The 27,800-nt window shown below is 40.3% G+C and overlaps 3 protein-coding genes and 1 non-coding gene across 4 annotated transcripts; 2 read left to right on the top strand and 2 right to left on the bottom strand.

The window, feature by feature from the left end:
- Window position 1: 1 nt before the first annotated feature.
- LOC135483831 (transmembrane protein 26-like) lies at window positions 2-27,728 on the top strand. Its single transcript, XM_064764879.1, has 3 exons — window positions 2-378; window positions 24,972-25,140; window positions 26,128-27,728. The coding sequence occupies exons 1-3, from the start codon at window positions 185-187 to the stop codon at window positions 27,178-27,180; spliced, it is 1,416 nt and encodes a 471-aa protein (XP_064620949.1). The 5' UTR covers window positions 2-184; the 3' UTR covers window positions 27,181-27,728.
- Trnas-cga (transfer RNA serine (anticodon CGA)) lies at window positions 1,478-1,559 on the top strand. The gene has a single exon. It is a non-coding gene; the product is annotated as a tRNA-Ser (tRNA).
- On the bottom strand, window positions 11,677-14,282 carry LOC135483183 (probable G-protein coupled receptor 139). Its single transcript, XM_064763826.1, has 3 exons — window positions 13,677-14,282; window positions 13,351-13,571; window positions 11,677-13,038 (listed from the first exon to the last, which is right to left on the bottom strand). The coding sequence occupies exons 1-3, from the start codon at window positions 13,964-13,966 to the stop codon at window positions 12,563-12,565; spliced, it is 987 nt and encodes a 328-aa protein (XP_064619896.1). The 5' UTR covers window positions 13,967-14,282; the 3' UTR covers window positions 11,677-12,562.
- On the bottom strand, window positions 14,299-21,336 carry LOC135483182 (thyrotropin-releasing hormone receptor-like). The gene is made up of 5 exons (XM_064763824.1): window positions 20,635-21,336; window positions 20,305-20,525; window positions 16,638-18,052; window positions 15,860-16,080; window positions 14,299-15,525 (listed from the first exon to the last, which is right to left on the bottom strand). The coding sequence occupies exons 3-5, from the start codon at window positions 16,913-16,915 to the stop codon at window positions 15,056-15,058; spliced, it is 969 nt and encodes a 322-aa protein (XP_064619894.1). The 5' UTR covers window positions 16,916-18,052; window positions 20,305-20,525; window positions 20,635-21,336; the 3' UTR covers window positions 14,299-15,055.
- Window positions 27,729-27,800: the final 72 nt, after the last annotated feature.

The raw sequence follows: 27,800 nt of genomic DNA, 5'->3' as shown, positions 1-27,800 counted from the left end.
GCCCATCCAGTCAGCCCAGCAACTTATCGTATTTCACTTCCCACAGCAGTTAAAGTACCGCAATAGTCATGGAACTTTTCTATCGATTCGTTGGAGGAGGATGGTGACAGTGTTTCTGAAGTGGCCGGAAGGAACAGTTGCAGGGATCGTGGTCAAACCAGGAGAACAGTAGCCGCTGACCAACATGGCAAAGTTCAATTTACTTTTAGCCAAGGCAATCCTTGCTCGGATTATGTTCATCTTGCATGCATTAGTGTGCATGTTTCGAGTGCATACGCAGAATCATGAATTGGTTTATTTCGTCCTTCTCGTTCCCTTGGTCATCCTGCTCATTGAAGCCTACTTCACTTTGAAACTCAAACATGGTGAATGGAAGTGGTAAGTCTTATCTAAATGGCTGTTGATATTTTGTTCGTATATATAAAACTTCCCATTGAAAATGGGAGGGTAATTGTAACATTACAATTTATGTGTAAGGTGTGTCTCTGTGGTGTAAAGACACAAAAAATGGTGAGTTTCACAACATTTCTTGTCAGAAAAGTACAGGCTACGTTGCACGATGGGACCAATTATGATATATGGGGTGCATTTCGCCGTATAATAATCGCCTACCATTCTTCGAATATTAGCAAAAGTCATGAAACTTTTCAACAGCCGGCGTCCGCGTTTAGTATTGGTTATCGCGGACGCCTATAATGTCGTGCTTCGAAGTAAGTATTCAGCTTTGGGATGATGTACGTTTCCACTCAATGCGATTTTGCCTGTAAATCACACAGCGCATGCAAAATCGCGAAAGCTTTTGTTTTTTATTGTTTTGGTGCACTGAGGCGTATACTCACATAACAAAGCCCTGACGCGTGTGTCGTTCTCGCAATCGCATTCACGAGTGGAAACCATCACACGGTGACATTTCATCGCCAAAGCGAATACTGCTTTTTACCATTGCCATTGCAGTAATGCATATACAGCTTCATATTCCGAGATTTCACTACTCTTATTAATGTTTTACATTACACCAACCCTTGACCGATCATTAATTTCTGCTGGTTTCTTAATCCAATAGATCGCCAATTTTCATCGCGGCTAGTCTTCGGCTGTCACTAAAAAATACACTATTTCATCATTAAATAATGGTTGCGACAATACTGTGTGGAAATGGCAATCGATGATATTTCCTTTACTCTGAATTGCCTGCGTTTGAACTTTCTGAGATTATGCTTTATGATCCATGTACAGTGAATTTACCATTATATTGTAGGCAAAGACGGGCTCTCAAAACGAAAAGTTTTAGTAGTGCTGTAATACTCTCTAATAGCGTACCAAATAGTCATTTGTGGCTTACCTCAGTTGAATAATGCAATTTACTTATTGCGAATGGCTGGACCTATTGTAGCAAGAGTGTACAAATTATCATGATGAACAATTTTTGTCGTTGGCTGTTCGCAATCCAGCTGTACTGCCAGTAAAGGCTCAACCAGCTGCGATGGCCGAGAGGTTAAGGCGTTGGACTCGAAATCCAATGGGGTCTCCCCGCGCAGGTTCGAACCCTGCTCGCAGCGGTGTTTTTCATATTTTGTTTCGTATGCCTATCGACCGCCATGAAAGCTGCTTGACGGGGTTTGATATTGCAAGTATTTGCCCTGATAAATCTTAGACAGTAGAACAATTGGAATGGATGTATAGCTGTCGTTTTTTTTTATGCGCCTTCACGCACCACAAGCTGCCGGATAGTTGATTACATTGTGTTCAAAGTCATGAGAGAAAAATGACGTCTGCATAATTCTTGTAGTCTGAAATAGTCACTCGTCGGAGCAAATAACAAACATTCGGCTTGCATGAAGAAAGAAAGTGCAATATTTCTAATTAGAAACAAGCTGTCAGAATAGCGCATTATTTGGTTCAACTCATGGGCAGTCATTTCTCCTGAATTAATGGGTGGTTGCACTAACTATAGTAAGGTCGGCAAACAATGACACCACAGTGAGAGATTACAGGGCCTATCTGACAGGTGGAAGGAAAAGTCCTCGTCACTTGTCTCATTTAAGGACGGACATGGGCAATTTGGCTGTGTCCGTTGGCTTATCTTGAAGATTGCCGCAGTTATCACCATCCCCGGGGATTTTGCTCTTGACCTTGAACACTCGTCACGCTGTCCGGCTCTGCCGCTTTGAGGCATGTTGATTTTGATACTTTTCTACAATTGGTCCTTAAATTCGTCATTTTTGCAATATCTTCCAGTTCATTTTTTTTGAATTCAATGTTTGTTGAGTAACATACGAGATGAGAATGTGTGGGAGGGCCGGGTAAAATAGGAATATGTTTCATCAGCTAATAGCCGATTAGTCGAGCCTGAAATTGACTTGTCCTATTTTTTCAGACATTAACAGAAGGCAATCAAATTGGATAGTGCGCTTCTGTTTTAGCTCGATAAAATCCGGGAATAAAACGGATTGGGTTTCTTCCTCAGTCTTCCTCATAGTTGACTTATTAAGGGTATCTGCGTGGAACACTTTTTCAGTCTCAGGCGCCAAAATATTATCTACCAGTATTAACACCTGTGTATGTACCTGTTACATGCACATGAGCAAAATTTGCACGGATCGACTCAAACTTAATGTTGATAATAAAATATATCAAGATTGGCTGCGTGGTCAACGATGAGCCATCCTAGAGAACAGCTCGTTAGACATTGTTCATGGTGATTACTGTTGGGCTTGACCCTGTGGCGCGTCTTCGTTTATTTTCTGGTAAAACGTGCCTCTCCGAATTACGCAAAAACATCTTCCCTGACCCCTAAATCCCCATCAAAATTAACTGAGCACCAGTCCGCATTAAGTTATGTATTTAGCAAACATTCCCACGTTTGGCTTCGGTAAGCAGTTCCATTAGAGAACATGATGTGAATGAAAAACGGCTATTGGTGAGAATTCACCCACATAGTTTTATGTCAAGAAGATGTTGTGATAGCTTTACAAAAGATATGACAGGCATGAACAGCAATGTACACAGGGATGCGCTCTTGAGAATTGTTGGCGTAAAGCCGGAAATTGTGCATTATTAGTTGTTGCAATGGCAGGGCCGCCACTAAAACAAGTATTAGCCAGAACCTGCGGAAGGAAAGTAACTTGAGCTTGGTACGATATAATTTATTGCAATTTGCTCTCTCTCTCAAAGTGCGCGTCCCTCTTAACATTTCCCTTGGATTCCGGAGTGTCCATTAGGCAGCTGCATTTTGTTTCGCTTGTACAGGCCTACAATATATGAAAATTATATAAAATATTTGAAATTTAATGCCACAGCTGGGGCAGTATTTTGGACGTTAAATTTAAATTGTATTTGAACACATGTTGTTTGGCGACATTTGAATAAACTCAAACTAAGTTATAACTTACAAACCCATATATATTCAGTTAATTAGCATCGATAGCATCAACGCTTGACAGATTTCAGCCGCATACAGGCTAGTGTTTGCTCAGAGAGTGACGTCCTGCAACTGAAACAATGAAGTCGATTCATAAACCAAGAAGCTCAGTATTGATGCTCGATTTTTATCATTTAAGAGAAAAGTATAAGCTAAGAGACGTTAGATGGAAGAAATAAGGCAAACTGCACACATACATCCCATGAGCGCGGGCAGCATTTAAAATCATCACGTTCGATAAACGTCCGTTTAAACATCTCAAAAAGTTCTCCAATAAAGTCAATACACGATGTCCCGGCATACGTGCGGCGATCAATAAGTCCGAACCAACTATTTCAAAACAAAAAGAACACCAAAATGCTCTATGCGTTGATGCAATTTCCATGATAAATGAATATACGAATGCAACATTATCAGCCTCACTGCATCAACTCACTCACAAAAGCGACACATGTTTGGTCAGCCAGGAGCCTTATTATCGAGAGAGCAATGATTTCGAGCGACCCTCAATGCGATATTACTCCATCGCAAGAACCAATGTTGGCCATTGCAATAGACTAATAAGCATTTGATGAGTTTTCGAGTGCATTTCTAATGCATACCTTTCACCTATTAAGTACTCTGTGGTATATTTCAGTTGCAGCGTTTTTGTGTGGTTTCATAAATCAAATCTATACATGTTCGCAGCTCTAAATGTACAAGCCGAGTACACTTTCCGGACTGATACATGTATTTTATGAATAGAACCTGGAATCGTCACGATTCAAAGTGCAACAGACATGGGTGGTATGAATAAAGACTAGGAAATGCTTTTACTTAAAACTTCACGTACATTTACACTAGGCATTTCTGTACAAAATATAAGTAAAAGCATTCACTAGTTTTTATTCATATCACCCATGGTATCCTGTAATTTAGTAATATAGTAGGCCTAATGCAGCTCATATCGGTCCACTGCCATCCCTATGATTAACCCTGGGGCATGTCAGATCACTATTTTAGAAAGATAGTCCGTGGGGGCGTTTTCTTGTCCCGTAGTGAAGGTTATGTAGCCGGGTCCGGATACTAATTTTGTTCATCCGGAATCGGCATCAACTCCTCTAATTTGATAAAACATGCAATAGTGGGGATATGAGTAGACTAATCTAATACAAATACACTAATTTGTGGTAGAGCACTGAATATTTCTCTGGTGGCACTTAATGCTGAATATAAAAATTGATAACACTTTTTTTGAAAGATGCGATGTTTGGGAGGTGAAGGCCACTATTAACTATCCTTATTGGATAACGTGTACCGTAATTTCGTCTTGTAAAATGGCCTCTTTGCCAATATCAAAAGATAGAGACAAAATTGACATCGACATCAGGCGAAATACACGTGTGTATCAACGGCGCACATAAAACCTAATCGAGATTAATGTATGCTCCGCAATAGAATTTACTGTTTTGCGAAAAAACATTGGTCAGGAAATTATTGCTGTATTTTGAACTGTCAGTAGCCATACTGCGGTTGATGGACGTGTTGCGTGTTGATGCATCAAAAGGCAAGATGTCCTACATGCTGTTACCTCTGATACTAGTAACACCGCATTGCACGGAATTACCACTCGAGGTGATCTGCAATTTCGCTGCAGTCTCACCTGATTATTTTATTATTCAAGAAACGATTTTTAACGTGTATGGCCGTGATGCGCTGCCAACCACCCTAAATGACCGAGGAGGAAACGAGAGCCATACTGGCTTCATGAAAGAAAAGGGAGTTTTCGCAGAGGCACCGGACACGAACGCGACCCCAACTCCATTGTTCGACATCGTGATGATGATGTCAGGCAATGGTTTAGGAGTTCGCATCGGCCCATCAGGCACTTTACAATGATTCCCTACATGTATGTCGACACACAAGTGGTTTGGTGCACATGCATTAATGTTCTCCTACATGTTTTGAAAAAAGTAACATAAGCATACATGTAGCTTTAAATCCCATTTTATTTGAAATTGAGCATCAAATGATCTACAATTATTGGCTCAAACCTTCAATCCAATCTTAACGACGCATCGGTAGCTGACCATTTATTACAACTCGCCACTTATGACAGTCATTACACCAGCAACCAAGTAATGTCCAAATAACGGCCACTTCGTCTCAAGTAAACATCAATGATAATTACGGAGAGCAATTGATTATTTAACTCTGCGGTTGGTTTATTACACTTGGCGAATATGCAGGCTATAACGTGTGTCATTCCTTTACGATTTATTGTCACTGTCACCTTTGGTTTCAATTCAGCTGCCCATTTGCAAAATTTAGTGTATGAGATAAAATCTTGGCGCCAGCGAAGGCCATAAGGATGTAGGTTGTATTGCCTTTGCTGACCAAGCTATAGTAAGTTTCTATATTGCCAATCTCCCGGCTGACTAAACTTGGGATTATGGATGCATCGCTTTATTGTCCATTACTTGTGTAAGGTATCATAACGAGTTCTCCTTGTAGTTTCTCCAAAATTTGGCGCGTTTTAATCGAAAATAAACAAAATTGCGTTCCGAGATGTTTCTTTTTTTCCATAGCTCAACTGGAGTAGCGTTTATGCTAGCTTCGTATGCGACATACCACCAATCTCTGTAAAAAAATGATGATATGGACCTCTAAAATCAGTCGTGTTGACCTCTTATTCTGCATAATTCTTTTATGTACCCTGTATCTGAGAGAAACTTCAGCAGCAGCAGCAATCAAGTGAAACGTAAACTCTTATTATCAGCTTAGCATGAAAGACCAGGCATGAAAGGACACGATTTTAGCTTAATGGAGTCAAAGGTCTGGCCCTAATAATTTTTCCTAGTTGCCGCTACCATGACCAAACCGAGGAACATGAAGTTCACGTCATGTTAATCATATGAAACGAATACGCATGGGAACGTTCCCAGCTTCAGTTGATGTATGAGGCTGCAAGCAGACTCCGGACGAACTATAGAATTGTATATTGGTCACCAGTACGAATGTCAGAGACCAATTATCCGACGACAACACATTATTTCCAGTGTGGTGATTGAAATTTATATACCGATAAATACGGGCCGCCGGATATTTACAATAGACTTGTCGGAATCGTTTGTGGGCTTCTGAAATTGATCGAGGTGCGAAGGGTTGAAGGGTACTTTATGATTATTTACTTCGCCCCTCAATTTCACAAGCTCACAAAGGATTCCGGCGAGTCTATTGTCAATTTCCGGCGGTCGTAATTGGTATATTAATCTGTCGTTTGTTCATTCATTTCTGGTGTAAGTACGTCGCGGATGACTTGCTGTGTCCGCGGTGCCCGATCGAATAAATCTGTATATACCTGTTACGAGCTACAATAATAGACTCGCCCGCCCAAATCTTTTCTCAAACGAACTATACATAGAGGGCTGAAATTTCGTCCATTCCGCAAGAGACAAAATATGTGACCCACTCTACCAAAACTAGGCGCTTGTCGCATCTGAACTCGACAGGTTGATACGGACTTGTTGTTCATTTCCCTATTGTAGACCTTTTGTGAAATCTATTACAAACTGATTTGGTCACATTTCACAAAAAGTCTACAATAGGGAAATGAACAACAAGTCCGTATCAACCTGTCAAGTTCAGATGCGACAAGCGCCTAGTTTTGGTAGAGCGGGTCACAAATGTCGGACTGGTCTATTGTTACCGAGAATCTACTGCCACGCAATACGGTCGTGTCGATTGCTTTTGCGTTATGAATACCAACTGATTGATACGACGACTCTATTTTTCCAGAAGCACAGTACATTTAGCTCCGTTTGGAAAAGTTTTACTTGCCCAACGTGACCAATGCAAAAGTTCATAAGCCTGGCTATTATAGTCCCTGGGAAACGTATCTGCATCATATTAAACATAGCTGCCATTCACCAATTAGTGCTTAGTTCATCAGGAATTCCATGGTCCGACATTGCTGGCCGGCTAATAGACAGTTAGGACAGATTATTGGATAGACAGATTGATTTTTCCAATAGACGATCACGGTAAAGGTGGGCCTGATTGATCACTCCGACAAAAGTTAAACAACTTCCAGAGGCAGTGTATGGTTGATTTGGGACCTCGGGCGTTGAGAAGGTGGCCAGTGTTGGACACAGCATAAGGCTTTGGACATGCTGATTGTGTTACTGCTAAAGTACACATATATAATGATTACGCTATCAGATATTACTCGTAAATATACTGTGATGTAAAGACAACGTCGTTACCAGTGGCAGGACAATTGGCGAGCTTATGGAGTGACCTACCATTTACTATTCGGTCTCTTCTGAAATACATTATGTAACTGTCAGCAAGATTGAAGACTTAAACACATATAGGAGGTGGTCAGTGTTAGCCGGTGAAAAAGTCACGACTGATGAGGACCGGTAAAACTGTTCCAACACAAAGTCCAATAAGACATTACTTGATTTTTTTCCCCTTAAGAAGTGCGCACATAATACAACGTCGATGGCGAAGAATCCTGTAATGGAGATAAATGGGGTTTTGTTAGCGAATGGAAATTGGCTTCGTCATCAGATTAATAAAAGATCACAGTCAACGAATTGTCAGACAGTTTTTTTCGATGATTTCTTCATCTAGAATCCATAAATCCAAATCAATGGTCAGTTCTGTTCTCGTATTTGCGAAACCCATTACCTTCATGTAGATGCATGGCAACGACTGCATGTGTCTTTTCGATTAGCAATTGGAATGGCGAAAACATTACCATGCAGTAAACCAACAACGATGGGCAGAATCCGACGTGGAAAAGAAGAAAAGGCATTGCTTAATTACTGAACTAAACACTATCGTCCAGGACCACTGAACCCGAGCTTAATAGTTTTGCCTACTGATGACCAATCATTTCAAATACCGAAGACTTACAATAAATCTCATAATCAAGCAATGATGCCAAGAGATGAACCTGGCCAATTTTAAAGGTTTTTAGATAGAAACATTAACACCTGACCACTTCTTTGAACACCTGTTGTGCGTCGTTTCGATACTTTCTTCCTCCTCCAAGACAATAAAGATAAAAATTAATGCAGAAATTACACTTCCAAATCGTTGCCAGAATCCATATCTGGAGCACGTATTTTCTTCTCCAATAAAATATTGCTAAATCATAAATATTTTCAATGGCAGGAATCTTCAAAAGCATGTGGTTCAGCCTGTATGGTAGTGTCATAGTGACGTAAGCCAAACTGACGAAGATGAGCATGCGCGTGAGGTGTTGGGAATCTGTGTTTTTCTGTTGATGTCTGTCCAGCTTATTGCGCTCGTTTGATGCGTGTCTGAGAGCGACGATGATTGCAACATTACACATGAAGATTATAATGAAAGGAAGAATTGTTCCGACAATCATATGAAAATTTGAGACAACCAGGTCTAAGACTGGGTGATCTTCAGTTGATAACACTATGGCGTAGATGCCTGCAAAGGAAATGGAAGGGAATTTTATTTCACAACTGGATTAGATTTTATTACATTTCGATAATACTTTGTAGTGTTACAATACATTCCACATTGATAAAAACTTACGGACCCAAAACCTGTAGTAACGTTAAGAGAGGTATTCATGGTATGATTTTTCAATGTGCACTATGGCCGTAAAGCTTACGTTTTAGCAACCGTAACGCATTAGATTCATGTAGCTACATATTTCTCTCTTCGATGTAGGCCGACATATACGTAATTGTGCATTTTTTGTATATGATCCTTATCTAACGTAAAGCTTAAGTGAAAGTGAATGCATTGAAGAAATTTGAGCCCGATGTATTGATAACAAAGGGCAGTGCCAAGATATACAGAGTGTACGTGTAAATAGACGCACATGGCATTTTCGGTGAGTAAAGGGTGTTAACCTTCTTTCTGAATTGAGTCCACAGTACCTCAGAGTGTGTGATTGTGCTGATGAGGCGATATAATCAGGGTGAATAAATCCAGTGAGGGATTTGATAGTCGGAGGTACGTACCCAGAGCCTCATCCTTAAAGTAGTTCACTACGTAAAACAAATGGAAATTTGCTATCAGAATCGTCACGGCAAGCGTGCCCACAAGCTTTTTGGCTCTTGTAGTGGTACACAGCCGTTGAGCGTCCATTGGGAATCTGACAGCGATCAGACGATCAACGGACATCCCCGCCAGGAACAGACCAGACAAGATGCTGCTTGTGTAAAGCACGTACAATGTCACCCTGAGAAATTGAAAAATAAATTCAAAAATATTGAAAACACATGGTACTCATGAAAGCGATAGAGATTGAAGCCGAGTTAACCAAAAATATCGATAATCTTAGATCACCTAAATTATCTGCTCCAGTTACACGAGTTCACTATCGCTTTATTCATAACCGTTTCTGTAATAACTATAACTTTCAAAGACCTGAAACCTACTTGAAATACCATGAAAGGTCAACGGCTATGTTGTACTCCAGTAAAGCCTTCGTGAATATGATTAGCCCGATCCTTTCCAGGACAAGAACCGAATCGGCCACACCCATCGCCGTCATGTAGATACATGGTGACAAGTGCCTGTTCTTCTTGCGATTTGCAATGATGATAGCCAAAACATTTCCTGGTAATCCGAACACAAGGGGGACCAGCCAGATATACAAAAAATACGAAAGGTCATCCTTTTCTCGTGTTAAATAGAGTAATGACGTTGACTCTACCATTTCTGCAAGCTAATTCATAGCCACAACACAGTGTAATAGTAATGATGGAGACAGATTTCAGGGTTTCCTCGGGAAGTCTGCTGCATGACCCACAGATCGAGATAGCACAGGAATCCACCAGCTAGCCATCAAAACAAGGCATGACTATTGAAACTAGAGCTACATCGTTATTCCAGTTATGAATAGATGGTGAGATTTAATAATTTTGCTTAAACTTGGTGTAGGTTTGACTAAATATAACTGACATATGACGCAAATACGCATACAAATCTTATGATTTACAATATTATAAGTAGTCAGCTGTGTTGTTACGAAAATAGAACAACGGTTTTCATGATGCGTTCCGTGTTGGTTGTTCATGTCTAACTCTTGTGTGTAACTTTGTCTGAAACATCACTTCCAAAGCATTTACTTTTTAGACATACAATGTACATGTATATGAACTAGCAAATTACCCGTGATACAGGCTGGTTAAAGAATGATATGACACCGTAAGTCACTACAAAAATACGGTTTAGTACTTGACATGTGCGTTTCGCAGCGTTCAATTAACACGTTCAACAAATGCGCAATCTTCTGAAAATCTGCTTTACCTCATTTCGATACTTTTTCCCTCCTCCGAGACAATAAAGATAAAAGTTCACGCAGTAATTACAAACCCAAATCGTTGCCAAAATCCACACCTGAGTAACGTATTGTTTTCTCCAATAAAATACTGTGAGGTCGTAGTTGCTGTCAATTGCAGGAATCTTTAATAACATATGGTTCAATCTGTATGGCAGCGTTATGATAACGTAAGCAAAACTAACGAAGAGGAGCATGCGCGTTAGATGATTGGAATCTGTATTTTTATGTTGATTGGTGTCCATCATTCTACGAGTTTTTGATGCCTGTTTCAATGTTATTATGATTAAGAGATTACAGATGAAAATAACAATGAATGGAAGAATTGTCCCAACAATCATGTGGAAAATTGAAACAACTAGTTCCAAAACAGGATATCCTGGGGTCGATAACACTATAGCGTACATTCCTGAAATTAATCATCACAAAGTGTGGTTAGATTGTGACTTATGTGTAATTTCCACGAGATACGTACGTATACACCCACATCCAACAGTAGATGCTACTGTCATGCCACGGCTAAGTTAGTCAATCTTGTGCTACGGAACACTATACAAGCGATGTGATAAAAGTGGAGCTGGAGCATCTAAAATTGTCGCATGGTCGGTGCTTTATTGATAAAAGATTTTGTTAACATACCTAAGCTTTCATCTTTAAAGTAGGCCACAACGTATAGCAAATGAAGATTTCCCAAGGAAATTATTATGGAAATCGAAGTGATCGCTTTTTTCGCCCTTGAATCGGTACATAACCTCCGAGCATCCATCGGGAATCTGACAGCAATCAGACGATCAACGGACATCCCCGCTAGGAACAGACCAGACAGGATGCTGCTTGTGTAAAGCACGTACAATGTCACCCTGAGGAATTGAAAAATAAATTAAGAAATATGTTTATGAACGTGATAGAGATTGAAGCCGTTCACCGAGTTAACCAAAAATATCGATAATCTCAGATCACCTAAATTATTTGCTTATTTACCTAACATGAGTTCACTATCGTTTTATTCATAACCGTCTACTGTAATAACTATAACTTTCAAAGACCTGAAACCTACTTGAAATACCATGAAAGGTCAACGGCTACGTTGTGCTCCAGTAAAGCCTTCGTGAATATGATTAGCCCGATCCTTTCCAGGACAAGAACTGAATCGGCCACACCCATCGCCGTCATGTAGATACACGGTGACAAGTGCCTGTTCTTCTTGCGATTTGCAATGATGATAGCCAAAACATTTCCTGGTAATCCAAACACCAACGGTACAAGCCAGATGTAGAAAAAGTACGAAAGGTCATCCTTTTCTCGTGTTAAATAGAGCAATGACGTTGACTCTACCATTTCTGCAAGCTAATTCATAGCCACAACACAGTGTAATAGTAATGATGGAGACTGATTGAACGTGTGGACTAATCAAATTCAGGTAGTAGGGTTTCCTCGGGAAGTCTGCTGCATGACCCACAGATCGAGATAGCACAGGAATCCACCAGCTAGCCATCAAAACAAGGCATAACTGTTGAAACTAGTGTAGGTTTGACTAAATATAACTGACATTTGACGCCAAATACGCATACAAATCTCATGGTTTACAATATAAATAGTCAGCTGTGTTGTTACGAAAATAGAACACCGGTTTTCATGAAGCGTTCCGTGTTGGTTGTTCATGTCTAACTCTTGTGTGTAACTTTGTCTGAAACATCACTTCCAAAGCATTTACTTTTTAGACATACATGTACATGAACTAGCAAATTACCCGTGATACAGGCTGATACGGCAGCCGTGTTTGACCTGGAGTAGGTATCGTCACAATAGCGTAATTATAATATTTAACATCGGAAAAACTCTCTGAAAAGCTGTTTTGCGTCAGTTCGATACCTTCTACCTCCTCCAAGACAATACAAATAGAAGTTGATGCAGTAATTGCACATCCAAATATTTCCCATGCCCCACAGTAGAACAACATACTCGGTTCTTCCTAGTAACGTTGTCATATCGAAGGTGTTCGATATCGCTGGAATTTTTATCAGCATATGTGTCAGTCTGTACGGCAGCGTTATGATGACGTAAGCAAAACTGACAAAGAGGAGCATGCGTGTAAGATGCTGAGAATCTTTATTTTTTTGTTGGTTAGAGTCCATCTTCCTTCTCTCGTTTGATGCTTGCCTAAGAGTGATGATTATAACTACATTACACGAGAAAATGATAAAGAATGGAAGAATTGTCCCAAAGATCATATGGAAACCTGTTACAACTTCTTCGAAGACAGGATATCCAGGAGTGGATAACACCCATACGTAGATGCCTGAAACGGTATACATAGAAACTAGTGTCATGGTTAAATGGATCCAATTTTCGCTCATTGATTTTGAATTTTCCTTTCCAAAAACCAAATCACACAATGATGGTATCACTTTTCAACGCATCCTTTAAAAGAGAAGCATATCGTGTGGTTCCATCTCAGCAGCGAGTTTAAATACATAATATGTGATCGCCCAGGTCTAATTTTGAGGTGGGAAGTAGGGGTCGGTCAGCAGTTTCCCATTATAGTAAAGGCTTTATACCAGGCCTTCATATTATGATTGAAAAGGACTTTACCATGATTGTTGTCACTTACCTAGCAGTTTATCTTTGAAGTAGGTCACCATGTACAGCAAGTGTATGTTTGCGAGAGAAAGTATTACAGTAATCAAAATGATACTTGTCTTTGCCCTTGAAGTTGTGCATAACCTCTGAGCATGCATGGGGAATCTGACAGCAATCAGACGATCTATGGACAACCCCGAGAGGAACAGACCAGACAGGATGCTGCTAGTATGAAGAACGTAAACTGTCACCCTGGGATAAATAAAATAAATGAGTCATGTCACTGTGCTCTTTAAAAGTAATAAAGTTGGAATGAACTAGACTTAAAAGAAGTGTTAAAATACTGATAAAACCTACTTGAAATACCACGAAAGATCAATGGCTACGTTGTGCTCCAGTAAAGCCTTCGTGAATATGATTAGCCCGATCCTTTCCAGGACAAGAACCAAATCGGCCACACCCATCGCCGTCATGTAGATACATGGTGACAAGTGCCTGTTGTTCCTTCGATTTGCAATGATGATAGCCAAAACATTTCCTGGTAATCCGAACACAAGGGGGACCAGCCAGATGTAGTAAAAATATGATAGGTCATCCTTTTCAAGTACTGAATGCAGTAATGAAGTTGACTCTGCCATTGCCGTCATTTTGTCTAATCAACAGCTACATCATGATATGTACACATCACAATGTACGTAACGATGTCACCGTGGTGACTGGTGAACAAATTCGTTGATCAGCTGTTAGGTTTCATGAGGTTATACCAGTTGGTCAGCAAATAATCGAAAGTCGACCTTCGGTAGAAATGTGTCAAAGTTCCATTTCAACGGAGGGTGAATTGAGTTTTATAGGATAACCGTAATGGCATCATTGGTTCCTCTCTGGCCTTGTTACGCATATAACACAATTAATGCTAGTGAAGACATGTACCTTTTTGAGCGTTTTCCCAGGATAAACAGACTCCACTTCTGAATCATCTGTTGTCAATAGTTAGTTAGTCGGCAAATAATCGAAAGTCGACCTTCGGTAGAAATGTGTCAAAGTTCCATTTCAACGGAGGGTGAATTGATTTTTATAGGATAACCGTAATGGCATCATGTATTCCTCTCTGGCTTTGTAACGCATATAACACAATTAATGCTAGTGAAGACATGTACCTTTTTGAGCGTTTTCCCAGGATAAACAGACTCCACTTCATCTGTTGTCACCAAAGCTTCGTCAGATCTAAATCAATACTACATTGACTGTATATCACTGACATGACTGGAGTTCGTAATAAGAAGAACACATAAAAATAGTTGCTCGCTGCAAATAGGCATGTCATCGTATTCTATTATACATGCATATACGATATGAATATAGAGTCAACGGTGTCGTAAAAATAAAAATCCTTGTTTCATTCAAGCACATGACTAAGTTCGCTGGATGAGCTCTACATGCAAATGCACCAAAGACCGACTTGATCAATATACTCAGAATCAGATTGGCCTAACTTACATGTAAGCAACCTGAATAAAAGGCTTTAAGTACCCATATGATAAGATTTAGTGTCAGAGGAATAGACATTCGTGGTCCAAAGAGAGTTCAGTGGCTATGTTTGTTCAGATATCGTATTATTCAAATAACCTTTTCTTAAAATGTGTCGCGGTCATTAATTAAGGCTACGCAGCTCGGCTGCCTTCTCGCTAACGCAGAAGAATGAGTAGCCCCAGTTTCACAATTATTATCTCTTCGATCTAGCTGCAAAACTTTCCTTTCAAAACCTGTTTTGCGTCGTCTCGATATTTTCTTCCTCCTCCAAGACAATATAGATAGAAGTTCACGCTGTAATTAAACAACCAAATCGCAAGGAATGTCCAGGCTTCGGTAATATATCGTCTTCTCCAGTATAACACAGATAAGTCGTAGCCAACACCTGGGATTCTCATCAGGAGGTGGTACAACCGATATGGCAACGTTATGATGATGTAAGCAAAACTGACGAAGATGAGCATGCGCGTGAGATGTTGAGATCCCGAGTTTTTCTTCGGATTATTTTCAAATATTCGACGATCATTGGCTGCATTTCGTAGAGTGACGATGATGATGATGTTGCAGATGAAAATAATGAGGAAAGGTAGAATAGTGCCGACAACCATATGAAATGATGAGACCAAAAGTTCGACGACCTTGTACTCTGGAGCCTCTATCAAGACGGCATAAATTCCTGAAAAGTGATGAACAGTTTATTTTAAGTTTATTTAACAATACACGTCATGGAATATCAATGCTTGCATTAAGAATGCACTTTCTTGTAAGTTGGTGAATAAAATGCCAAGCATCATTACATGATTGTATAGACAAGAGTAAATTGCAATTAATCCGTATAGCATTTTCCTGGAGTTTAATCATAACGTTATGACTAAACTCCAGGAAAATGCTAGACAGGAGTGTCGCAAATACATTTTACCCAAATTAATAAGTAGTCACACTGTCATTGATGGGTACTGTTGAACTAATTGTTCGTGTCTAATGAAGCTAATATGAACATCGTGACGTACCTAGCTCTTTATCCTTGAAATACCGCACGACGTAAAAAAGGTGTAGATTCACCAACGATATGAAAACCGTGAGACCAAATACCAGTTTTCGGGCTCTTGAAGTGGTGCACAACCTCTGAGCGTCCATGGGGAATCTGACAGCAATCAAACGATCAACGGACATTCCCGCTAGGAACAAACCTGACAGGATGCTGCTCGTGTAGAGCACGTACAGTGTTACCCTACAAAGTGGTATAACATATAGTAAATAAAAAGCTGGCAATCGAACTAAAATGTGTTATAGAGAGGAAAAGCACATTCCAGACCCCATCTGGCTACCCCTCCGGAAAAAAACACATTCGATTAGGCCGAAAATGGACTCCGAGATGGTGGAATATCATTTTATCCCCCAATACATGCGTGCCGTTTAATACACGACGCACAAAACCGACATCGGAGTAACAGCGGATCGACATCGGGCCCTAAACGTCTGTGTTAACGGCGCACATAACCTGTTGATCTGATTCACTTCGGCTGATTTTCATACAATAGACTGCTGGAGAGACCAAGACTTTTCAAGAAGGGAAGACAGAAAAACATCTCACTTTTGGTTTCTAGCGTTCGCTTAGCGATAACTGTGGGCAATGAGAAATATTCAGAAATGGAACTTTACGCCGTTACGGAGAAGACCATGTTGGTCTGCAAATGGTCTGAATCGACAGAACCAAAAACAAATTGTTGTTGTCTTCTATGATATAATTTTTGGAGCTAGCATTAGCGAACGAACGTTACCACCTACCTGAACCACCAGGCCGGTTCTGCAATCAAATCAAGTTCGAAAAATACCGTGTTGACCAGTATGGATCCAATTCGTTCAAGTAACAAGACTGTATCCGCCACGCCCATGGCTGTTATGTAAATACTCGGAGACAACTGCTTGTTGTTCTTACGGTTGGCAACAATAATTGCCAATATATTTCCCGGGATTCCGATTGCTATTGGTACGGTCTGGATGTAGAAAAAGTACGATAGGTCTTCTGGTTTTGTCAGCGAGTGCAGTGTTGTAACCTCATCCATGATTGCTTATTACTTGCAAGTATCGATATTGATGACAACGTACTATCTAGTCTTAAGTATTCGGTGATAGAGGGATTGACATAGAAAAGTAGGTCGTTTGATAATTATCCATATACCGAATCCGCGAAGACTCGTTCACATTACCTAGGATCACTAAAAATCAACAGGATATGATACCATCCTTCGTAAGTTCATCAATCGTGCACGCAGTTGAATATTTGTCACAAGTATCCATCTTAAGTGCGTCTGTAGCACATATGGTGGTCATCAAATTCAAAATGACTTGGTTTTCCTGGAAATCCACCGTATAAGTACTCAGTTCAAACCTTCAATTAATGTTGTGAATGCATGTAACTGGTATCTTCAAGAGTTACTATAATTCTTCAATCCATGGATCATATTGTCGTTTCTATTGATATCTTTAAATACCTTTTAGTTGAACAATGACTTTATTCATAGACAGGTATTTTTAATTTTTGATATGAATGAAAGTATTTCAGGACCAATGTGGTGTATTATCAATGAATCAACTAAATTCGCCTACCCATATACCTGCTTATCAATAACAGACATTCAAATTCACACTATCAATAGTGCTAATATGCTTCATTATCCAAGACTACTTACTTCGCAATACCGAAGAGATTTCGTTTACAATTGGCTTAACTTAAAAACGAATCAAGTCTTTCAAAACCTGTTTTGCATCATTTCGATACTTTTTACCTCCACCGAGACAATACAAGTAGAAATTCACGCTGTAATTAAAAAGCCAAATGACATGAAGGCTCCAGATTTCGAGGACATACCGTTTCCTCAACTGGACTACAGAAAGATCGTATCCAATTTCGGGAATCTTCATCAACATGAAGTAAAATCTGTATGGCAACGTTATAATGACGTAAGCAAAACTGACGAAGATGAGCATGCGCGTGAGATGTTGAGAATCCGTTCCTTTCGATGGCTGACTTTCCATTTTCCTACGATGTTTTACAGCTTGTTTAAGAGTAAGGATGATCAGTATGTTACACGTGAAGATTATGACGAATGGTAGAATAGTGCCAGCAACCATATGGAATGTGGATATTAGAAGTTCGAGCTTAGGGTACCCAGGGACTGATAGCTGCACTGCATATATTCCTGAAATATTGGTAGTACAATGTATATCAGTGCATGGGGTACGCGTCATGTTCTAGTTCATTTACTAAACGCACGATTTTGAAACGCAATAACACGATATCCGAGGTATTTGTATCCCAGGTACATATGTACCATATTCAAACACAATCATCCCAATTAAAATATGTTTTTAACTGTTTCACCCGTGCCTTATGCCGTTGGTTCCATTGACCCAGTTGTAGGGAAAGCTTGCCATTGGCTATTCTGCCTTCGAAAAGTCCTGAGCTACATGTGATTTTATATGCTAAGGCTGACGTTACATAGGCCTCATTCGTTCACTTCCCGCATGTCACGTTCCAGCTTTACTTAACGTTCCTCGGTGAATGCACGGCCTTGTGGCATGCATTCAGTGAGGAACGAACGCATTGAGGGGAACGTGACATGTGGGAAGTGAACGAATGAGGCCTATGTAACGTCAGCCTTACCCACACTTCCCCCAAGGCGCATGGTATCCGTGACGCATAGAGTGAACCCCAATGACGAGCAATCATGCGCTGCGCTATTCATACATTAAGTATCAGTTATCACAATATACTTAACGAGACTGGTCACAGAGACGCTCTCATGCAAACAATTGAAAAATACCCCTCGAGCAGGTTCGAACTCGGAACCCTCGCCACTTGATCACTGCCTTCTTACTCACTACGCCATGAAGCCGTTGTTGTCGATGGACATATTTTGCAGTTTTTTATTTCACGTACAGACTTGACAGAATGGCGTCTTTTGTGGCATCTGTACCATTTTCAGTTTCGAAATGGCCTTTAAAATTGGCCCTTTTACAATATTGGCAAAGTGAATTCATAAGATACACGATCAGGAGATGAACATGTCACCATGTGATGATTATAGGAGCACGCAGCCATTTTTCGAGTTTTAAAGATGCAAAACAATTTCCCGCTTTGCTATTATTAAAACCAAGCGTGTGTTGAGGAACTGTCTGATGAGGTGGTATTCGATTTCAAAGAATGGTAGTAATGGCCACTCGAAAGTAAGATGTGTGTGCTTCACATCCAGTGCACTGATGGTGAATGCGGTAGCGCCAATGCGGCCTGCTGGTAGTCTATCATATCTGATCGGTCGTTCAAAACATGGCGGACCTGCGTAATGTTCTCTAACTTGGCCGTTACGGTTTTTATACATGTATGTCAGCTTTGAGAAATGCATCTATGGTAACCAATTGTGAAATGGATAATCACCCCTACAAATTTACATTTAATTATCTTCGAGATTCACTACGATGCCAGCTAAGAAGATTAGGCTTTTTATAGTTATACTAGCATTGTACCCGTAGCGCAGGCAGGTTCAAATGGGCTATACCTTGAATAGATTGAATTGCAATGAAAATCTAATGTCGGCCTCCAAATGGCTCGAACCAATTGCACTATCAGTCACTACTATAACTTTAAAATGTGTGCTCCTCCTACATGTAGCAAGGTCTCGGGCAAGGCACTTACTCGACAGGCAAGCTAGAAGTTCAGCACCGTGAGCAGCTCCTTGATAAGGCCATGCCAAGTTCAGAGTGCCTCTTAAGATACATCAAGTATTGAAAGCTGTGGTGAGCACATAACAGACCATGGTAACCTTCATTTGAAAATCCCTTCATAATCAAGGGCTAGCTCTGGCTAACACAGCACCCATAGACAATAGCCCACCAATTAGACCCCAGCTCCTTACTGCGGGAAAACCTAAGTCAAGCAACCAAAAGTACCAAAAATACATTTTGTTTACATTTGAACTGGAGACATACGTTTGTTCACAATTTCTTTCCCCGCGAAATCTCGAAGATCAGGTGACCTGCAATCGTGGATTGAAAATAACATTAACCTTGGTTCAGCAGGTCAACAGGTACAGGCTGTTCCAATCATCTCCCTACAGCCAGCTGTTCAACAGGTAGTGTTAGTCACCCCACAGGGAGTGCAGGTAATTGATTAATCCCCTGTATAACTAAACAGCAATGGCTTGGCTTCTGTGAGTGGTAAGGAGAATTGACAGTGCCCGATTAAAAATCCCTCATTACTGCTCCGCTGAAGTAAATTTCCGAAATAAACATAACGTTGCATCAGGATAACATATCACCTGCAAACGTGCAAAATTTCAAAACGAAACACTACCCCGAAATGGCACTTTATCGAGCCGCCTTATAGTATTATGATATAGATTCCTTGTTTGAAAATCATCAGTTCAGATCGCTTAAGAACTTGTTGCATACAAACCTAACCCATCGTCCTTGAAATAATGAAATACGTAAAAGATGTGGATATTTGCAATCGAAATAAAACATGTCATGCCAACTATTAGCTTCTTTGCTCTTGAAGGGGTGCATAACCTCTGAGCGTCCATCGGGAATCTGACAGCAATTAGACGATCAACGGACATTCCCGCAAGGAACAGCCCGGACAAAATGCTGCTCGTGTACAGCAAGTACATCGCCAACCTAAAGGAATGAAGAAGAAGACATTTTCTTCGGTTCTACAATATCACCTTTTGAAATACGTGCTGTTTTAGGAAAGTGATGGATGTTTGAAATTCGGTTGACCACTCACCTGAACCACCATAAAGGCTCTGCAAGCAGCCAATATTCAAGAACAACCTTGTTGAATACGATCGTTGTACTTCTTTCTAGTAAAAGCAACCCATCTGCCACACCCATCGCTGTCATGTAGATGCTTGGGGACATGTTTTTGTTGTGTTTACGATTCGCGACAACGACAGCAAAAATATTGCCTGGGATACCAATTGCTAGTGGTATAAGCCAGAGATAAAAAAAATACGAAATATCTTCCGACTGTTCTGTTACTCTGAGGGAGGTCGCTTCTGCCATGCTGATGACCTTCGTAAAATAACATTAGTGGTGGCAATTTCCTCTCTTCGAAGCAAATGTCGCGATAGGATTTTTTTGCGGCCGTTAATTGAGTTGACTCTTGTTTCGTCAGAATTCTAAATAAATGTAGTGCGAGAAGATATTGATCACGTTGTTGTCGACTTATCCACGTTCGTTCCAAATTTGGTAATGTACATATTACATATTTGGTCCCCATGCCTGATGGCTACGTCACCTTCTGATCGTCCCTGCATACTAAATAGAGATATCATTGTACATCCTGGGATTTTAGGCTAATCATGTACCGAAATAGAGGATCGCTACATTATATCATTTTACGGAACCCTTGGCATTTAGAAGCTCGATGGCACATGTCTGACTTTCCACAAACCATATAATATGTCCCAGTCAAATATCGTGTCAGTTAAGAGAGGTTCAATTGGAGTTCAGGCGTTTGAAATAGAGTACCAGTGCAGTCTAAACTTATGTGGGATATAAATGTATCATTTCCATTTTTAAAAAGATATCAAAATTAGATTTGATCATCATCCGACATTTATCAGTGTCATATTTTGCTCTTATGTATAAATAATATGGTACACTTGATATAGTTGGAAGCTACACAACACGGGGGGGGGGGGCTGTATTAACATTACTTCATGAATCAGCATTATAACCTGTCAATCATCTAAAGGGGCACTTGAGATGGTTCTTGACATTGACATATCTGGAAACCTGAAACCTTCGTACGACCTCTTTATATTGCTTGGCATAAAACAGTAGACGGCAAACCGTATTTCAGGACCAATGTGGTGTATTATCAATGAATCAACTAAATTCGCCTACTCGTATACCTGCTTATCAATAACAGACATTCAAATTCACACTATCAATAGTGCTAACATGATTCATTATCCAAGACTACTTACCTCGCAATACCGAAGAGATTATCAAAACGGTCGTTTACAATTGGCTTAACTTAAAAACGAATCAAGTCTTTCAAAACATGTTTTGCATCATTTCGATATTTTTTACCTCCACCGAGACAATACAAGTAGAAATTCACGCTGTAATTAAAAAGCCAAATTACATGAAGGCCCCAGATTTCGAGGACATACCGTTTCCTCAACTGGACTACAGAAAGATCGTATCCAATTTCGGGAATCTTCATCAACATGTGGTGGAGTCTGTATGGCAACGTTATAAGGACGTAAGCAAAACTGACGAAGATGAGCATGCGCGTGAGATGTTGAGAATCCGTTCCTTTCGATGGCTGACTTTCCATTTTCCTACGATGTTTTGCAGCTTGTTTAAGAGTAAGGATGATCAGTATGTTACACGTGAAAATCATGAGGAATGGCAGAATAGTGCCAGCAACCATATGGAATGTGGATATTAGAAGTTCGAGCTCAGGGTACCCAGGGACTGATAGCTTCGCTACATATAGTCCTGAAATATTGATGGTACAATGTATATCAGTGCATAGGGTATGCGTCATGTTCTACTTAAATGCACGATTTAACACGATATGCACGCAAAAACACGATATCCGAGGTACTTGTATGTCAGGTGCATACATTATGTACCCTAACAATCATTCCCAATTAAAATATGTTTTTAACTGCTTCACACGTGCCTTATGCCGTTAGTTCCATTGACCCAGTTGCAGGGAAAGCTTGCCATTGGCTATTCTGTCTTCGAAAAGTCCTGAGCTACATGTGATTTTATATGCTAACCCACACTTCCCCCAAGGCGCATGGTATCCGTGACGCATAGAGTGAACACCAATGACGAGCAATAATGCACTGCGCTATTCATACATTAAGTATCAGTTATCACAATATACTTAATTCTTTGTTTGAAAATCATCATTTCATCGCTTAAGAACTTGTTGCATACAAACCTAACCCATCGTCCTTGAAATAATCCAATACGTAAAAGATGTGGATATTTGCAATCGAAATAAAACATGTCATGCCAACTATTAGCTTCTTTGCTCTAGAAGGGGTGCATAACCTCTCAGCGTCCATCGGGAATCTGACAGCAATTAGACGATCAACGGACATTCCCGCAAGGAACAGCCCCGACAAAATGCTGCTCGTGTACAGCAAGTACATCGCCAACCTAAAGGAATGAAGAAGGAGACATTTTCTTCGGTTCTACAATATCACCTTTTGAAATACGTGCTGTTTTAGAAAGGTGGTGGATGTTTGAAATTCGGTTGACCACTCACCTGAACCACCATAAAGGCTCTGCAAGCAGCCAATATTCAAGAACAACCTTGTTGAATACGATCGTTGTACTTCTTTCTAGTAAAAGCAACCCATCTGCCACACCCATCGCTGTCATGTAGATGCTTGGGGACATGTTTTTGTTGTGTTTACGATTAGCAACAACGACAGCAAAAATATTGCCTGGGATACCAATTGCTAGTGGTATAAGCCAAAGATAAAAAAAATACGAAATATCTTCCGACTGTTCTGTTACTCTGAGGGAGGTCGCTTCTGCCATGCTGATGACGTTCGTAAAATAACTTTAGTGGTGGCAATTTCCTCTCTTCGAAGCAAATGTCGTGATGTGATTTTTTATGGCCGTTTATTGAGTTGACTCTTGTTTCTTCAGAATTCTCAGTAAATAAACGAAGTGCAAGAAGATATTGATCACGTTGTTGTCGACTTTACCTCAATTTTCAAGGTGGCATCCACGTTCGTTCCAAATTTGGTGATGTACATATAACATATTTGGTCCCCATGCCTGCTGGCTGATTCCAGTTACGTGTCCTTCTGATCGTCCCTGCATACTAAATAGAGATATCATTGTACATCCTGGGATTTTAGGCTAATCATGTACCGAAATAGAGGATCGCTACATTATATCATTTTACGGAACCCTTGGCATTTAGAAGCTCGATGGCGCATGTCTGACTTTCCACAACCCATATAATATGTCCCATCAAATATCGTGTCACTTAAGAGAGGTTCAATTGGAATTAAGACGTTTGAAATACCAATGTAGTCTAACCTTATATTATTTCCTAATATAATGCGTGTTTTATAACAATGGTTTAACAAAAATAACGCATCTACAAGGAGCATGTTGGATATAAATGTATCATTTCCATTTTTAAAAAGATATCAAAATAGATTTGATCATCATCCGACACTAGTCAGTGTCATGTTTTGCTCTTATGTACATGAATATATGATATGGTACATTTGATATAGTTGGAAGCTACACAACACAGGGGGCTGTATTAACATTACTTCATAAATCAGCATTAAACCTGTCAATCATCTAAAAGGGCACTTGAGATGGTTCTTGACATTGACATATCTGGAAACCTGAAACCTTCTTACGACCTCTTTATATTGCTTGGCATATAATAGTAGTTCTAAGACGGCAAACCAGCCACTGGCCAGCGGCTGTTATGACTGAAAAAGAAGAGATAGTAAAGCTACGAAAGGCTGTTGGCATAGTCCAACGATGGCTTGAAACACGACTGATTTGGTAACTCTAGATGCAAATTAAGCCAACGTGAATAAGCTTAGATAAAGATATTTCAAGATGGCCCATGTGCTCACCTGATGAGCAATAGCCAGCTTCAACATCATTTGTACCTTCAGCAAGGCATTGATGATGACGACTCTTATCAAGTGTTTTCCTTCCACTGATAATCTGCAGACTCTTTCATAGGCAGCAGAACTTGCGTGATTGTCCTATCTCGGTTTTCACATTTTCATGTCCCTCATGCTTTTGTTTCTACCTCGCCAGAGTGATGCCAGTCACTTGGCCCGTTGAGCCAAAGCTCCTGAATCACAACGGCTGCCAGAATATGTGAAGGAGGGCTTAACATGTTCCCCTATTTATTCCTTCAGGAGTTGCCGGGATTATCTTTGCTCTACCAGTTCTCTGAATCATCCCAAAAGTAACAAGAAGTCAGAGCAGACAAAAAACTTCGACTTTCATGTCTTTTAGTCAGCAATGATATCTGAAGGTTCACCAGGTCTCAATCCCTGGAGCATTTGTCGAAGTGTCAACGTGTCCGAATTGCTCTTTCAGGTTTTGTCCCAGTGTGTTCCTCTACCTAAGCAGTGTGATACCAGCCATGTGGTTCGTGGAACTGGACCTGTACGATCTCCGCCTCAGCCACCTCAATGGTACAAATCATTCCGACCAATTCACCTCGCCAGACGGCAATCATCAAGCTCAGGCTCTAAATATAGAAGGGGTAATGTATTATATAATCTGTTGTTCACTAATGTACGTACGTTGCATCTGGCAGCGAAAACCTGGGTTGAAAGGCACGTTTCGCAAACCTTGCGAAGAGCTGCATTCAATATTTCTCACACACGTCGCACAACGGGAGCAATCTGCTTCTAGTCTTTACATTTTGATGCACATTACTGACTGCCACTTCTACTGAGGGAGGGTCAAACCTCCAATGACATCCACGCCACAATGTCTGTATCATGTGTAGATATCGACCACAGAATATTTATTGCCTTATGAACGACACTTAGAGGTCTAACTGCAGTACCCTTGGGGATATTTTTGCAGGAAAAGGCAGCGTTGATTTAATCTAGTAGAAACGAAGTGATGAGACCTAGCTTAACCGAAGTATGTTATGATGCAATTTACACAACTGGTCTCACACGGGTTGGCAAGTTGAAATGATTAACAGAAGAGATCCGCCAGTTAGCTGCTAGCTCAGATGGTGTATTTCATGTAATCCCTTTAAAAGTGAGAAAAGCTAAGCGATTTGATCATGTTGTACATGTATATCACATTCTGAGATAATATTCCGAGTAGTCCGGATTGTATTTGGCAATTCGCTATAATCCTGAGACGTAATCATGGTAGACAGAAATTACCAAAATCGAGACAAGCAGGTGTACGCTCTATGATCTTAATGTCCTTTACTATAATGATCATGGTTATACTTACCCTAAACCTAACCATTTTACAGCAGAAATTAAATTGGGAAGTGAATGTTTCATGTATGATCTGATGCATCCAGTGTCCGCATACTGTTGTGGGATGATGATTGGATGGAGGTATTGGATCAGTTTGACAGTGAGAATCAATGCTTACGGTCAGCGACAGATTAGAATGGTGATGACAACAATTTGGTGTCAACAACTATGTATGGAAAAAAATCTCGTATAGCGCCCTCCTTATAGTATTTGTTATTAAATAATTTCATTTCTACTTTCAGTGGTTGATTCCCGTGAGTTTTTCACCAGAGGGCTGGGCCAAAGTTTTAGAACAGTTACTTCTGCTCATTCTCATCGTTGGTCGATGGATGTTGCCAAAAGGAAAGATAACACGTGACCAGTTATCTCAACTGCTATTGGTCTATATCGGAATGGCGGCGGATATTTTAGAATTGTTTGAGGCATTTAAAGAGGAAGCTGTAATGACCAATATGAACTTGACGGTTTGGATTTTAGGATGCTGGTCTGTCAGTGTACTACAATTCTCTCTTGTAATAACATCAGTGAGGCAATTCAAGAAGACAGCAAAATGCCAAATACCACATTGCTACTGCTTTGAGACAGAAATCTGGGCAATAATTACAACGTGCATTATGCAAGATATACCATTCCTCGTCCTACGGATGACTCTTATTGTCAGGTACAAAGTTCTTAGTTATATGAATATATTTTTCACTTGCAAAAACTGGTTGGTGACTCTTCTGCAGCTTTACCGTGTGTTCACGTTGTGCCACGAGAGAAAGACAAAATCGAAAATACCGCGCAGGCGGCGCAATGTGAGTATGCGGTACACGAAATCTGGCGTAACATTGACCTGTGACAATGAATCACAGACTACACCTAAACTCGAGTTTGACGCCTGGCCATACGGACAAGACCCTCTCGTTATTTTGCCCGCAGTGGTGGACTCGATCATCTTGGATGAAACTCGGGAGACTATTTACAATGATCAGGATGACTTACCAATAACACCCATCCTCAGGCCGAAATACGAAGAGTCTAACTCAATGGAGCCTATCCTAAGGCCAAGGTATGACACGTCTCACTCTATGGAGAACTCAATTGGCAGTACCCATGCCTATGAGCGCCCTGTAGCACGATTGAGCCATGGCAGTTCCAGCGGAAACGAGGAGGGTATGCAGCCCCCCAAGTCCCCAGCGCCACTAGCGACAATAGCATCTCTGGATAACCTGAGTAGGGGACTTTCGCTAGACAGTCCGACCCAAGGATGTGAGGTCGATGATTATCACCATGTATTCCTTCTAGAGTCATAGTATCGCTAGTTCTTAGGTAATAAACAAGTCATTATTATTAACACTATGTACTAAGTAATCAACGCATGCATCTAACACGCCTTGGCTATGTCTGTAGTATTTAATCCGTTATTAGTTACACCTACATTGTATCAACGTATAGACAAACCCGTCATCATCTTTGGCGAAAATCAATCCACTGTCAAAAATACTACTAACAAAGAATTGAAGTCGGAGCAAACGCAGTGATATCGTGATCGCTGATATGAATTTCAGTTTGTCTCCGACAAGGGCTTTTTAATTTCTTCACTGTTGTCCAATATTGTGATAAAGCACGTAACCTATGTTTTAGCAGACCAATTAAGTTCTATGAATCGCTTCGCATCATTTCTTTCTCAATCATCGTTGATTATACGCAATAAATTTATCAATGAACATGCATTTGAGGTCTTGTTTGCAAGCCTCAATCGGTTATCAAGCTGTCTGTATAGATATTTGAAATTAATTTGTACATTGTAGTACATGTAGATGATATAAAAGTCCAAAGTTCAAATTAGCAAAGAAGCCATAACCGATAGGATGCTCCAATAAAGATTGAATCTGTAACATCATTGTCTACAAAATAGTTCATTCTATTCAAT

The sequence above is a fragment of the Lineus longissimus genome, chromosome 2 (genome assembly GCF_910592395.1).
Source record: "Lineus longissimus chromosome 2, tnLinLong1.2, whole genome shotgun sequence".
In the NCBI taxonomy this organism is placed as follows: domain Eukaryota; kingdom Metazoa; phylum Nemertea; class Pilidiophora; order Heteronemertea; family Lineidae; genus Lineus; species Lineus longissimus.
Note: the sequence above shows the minus strand (reverse complement) of the source record. Positions and strands in the feature narration are given on the sequence as shown.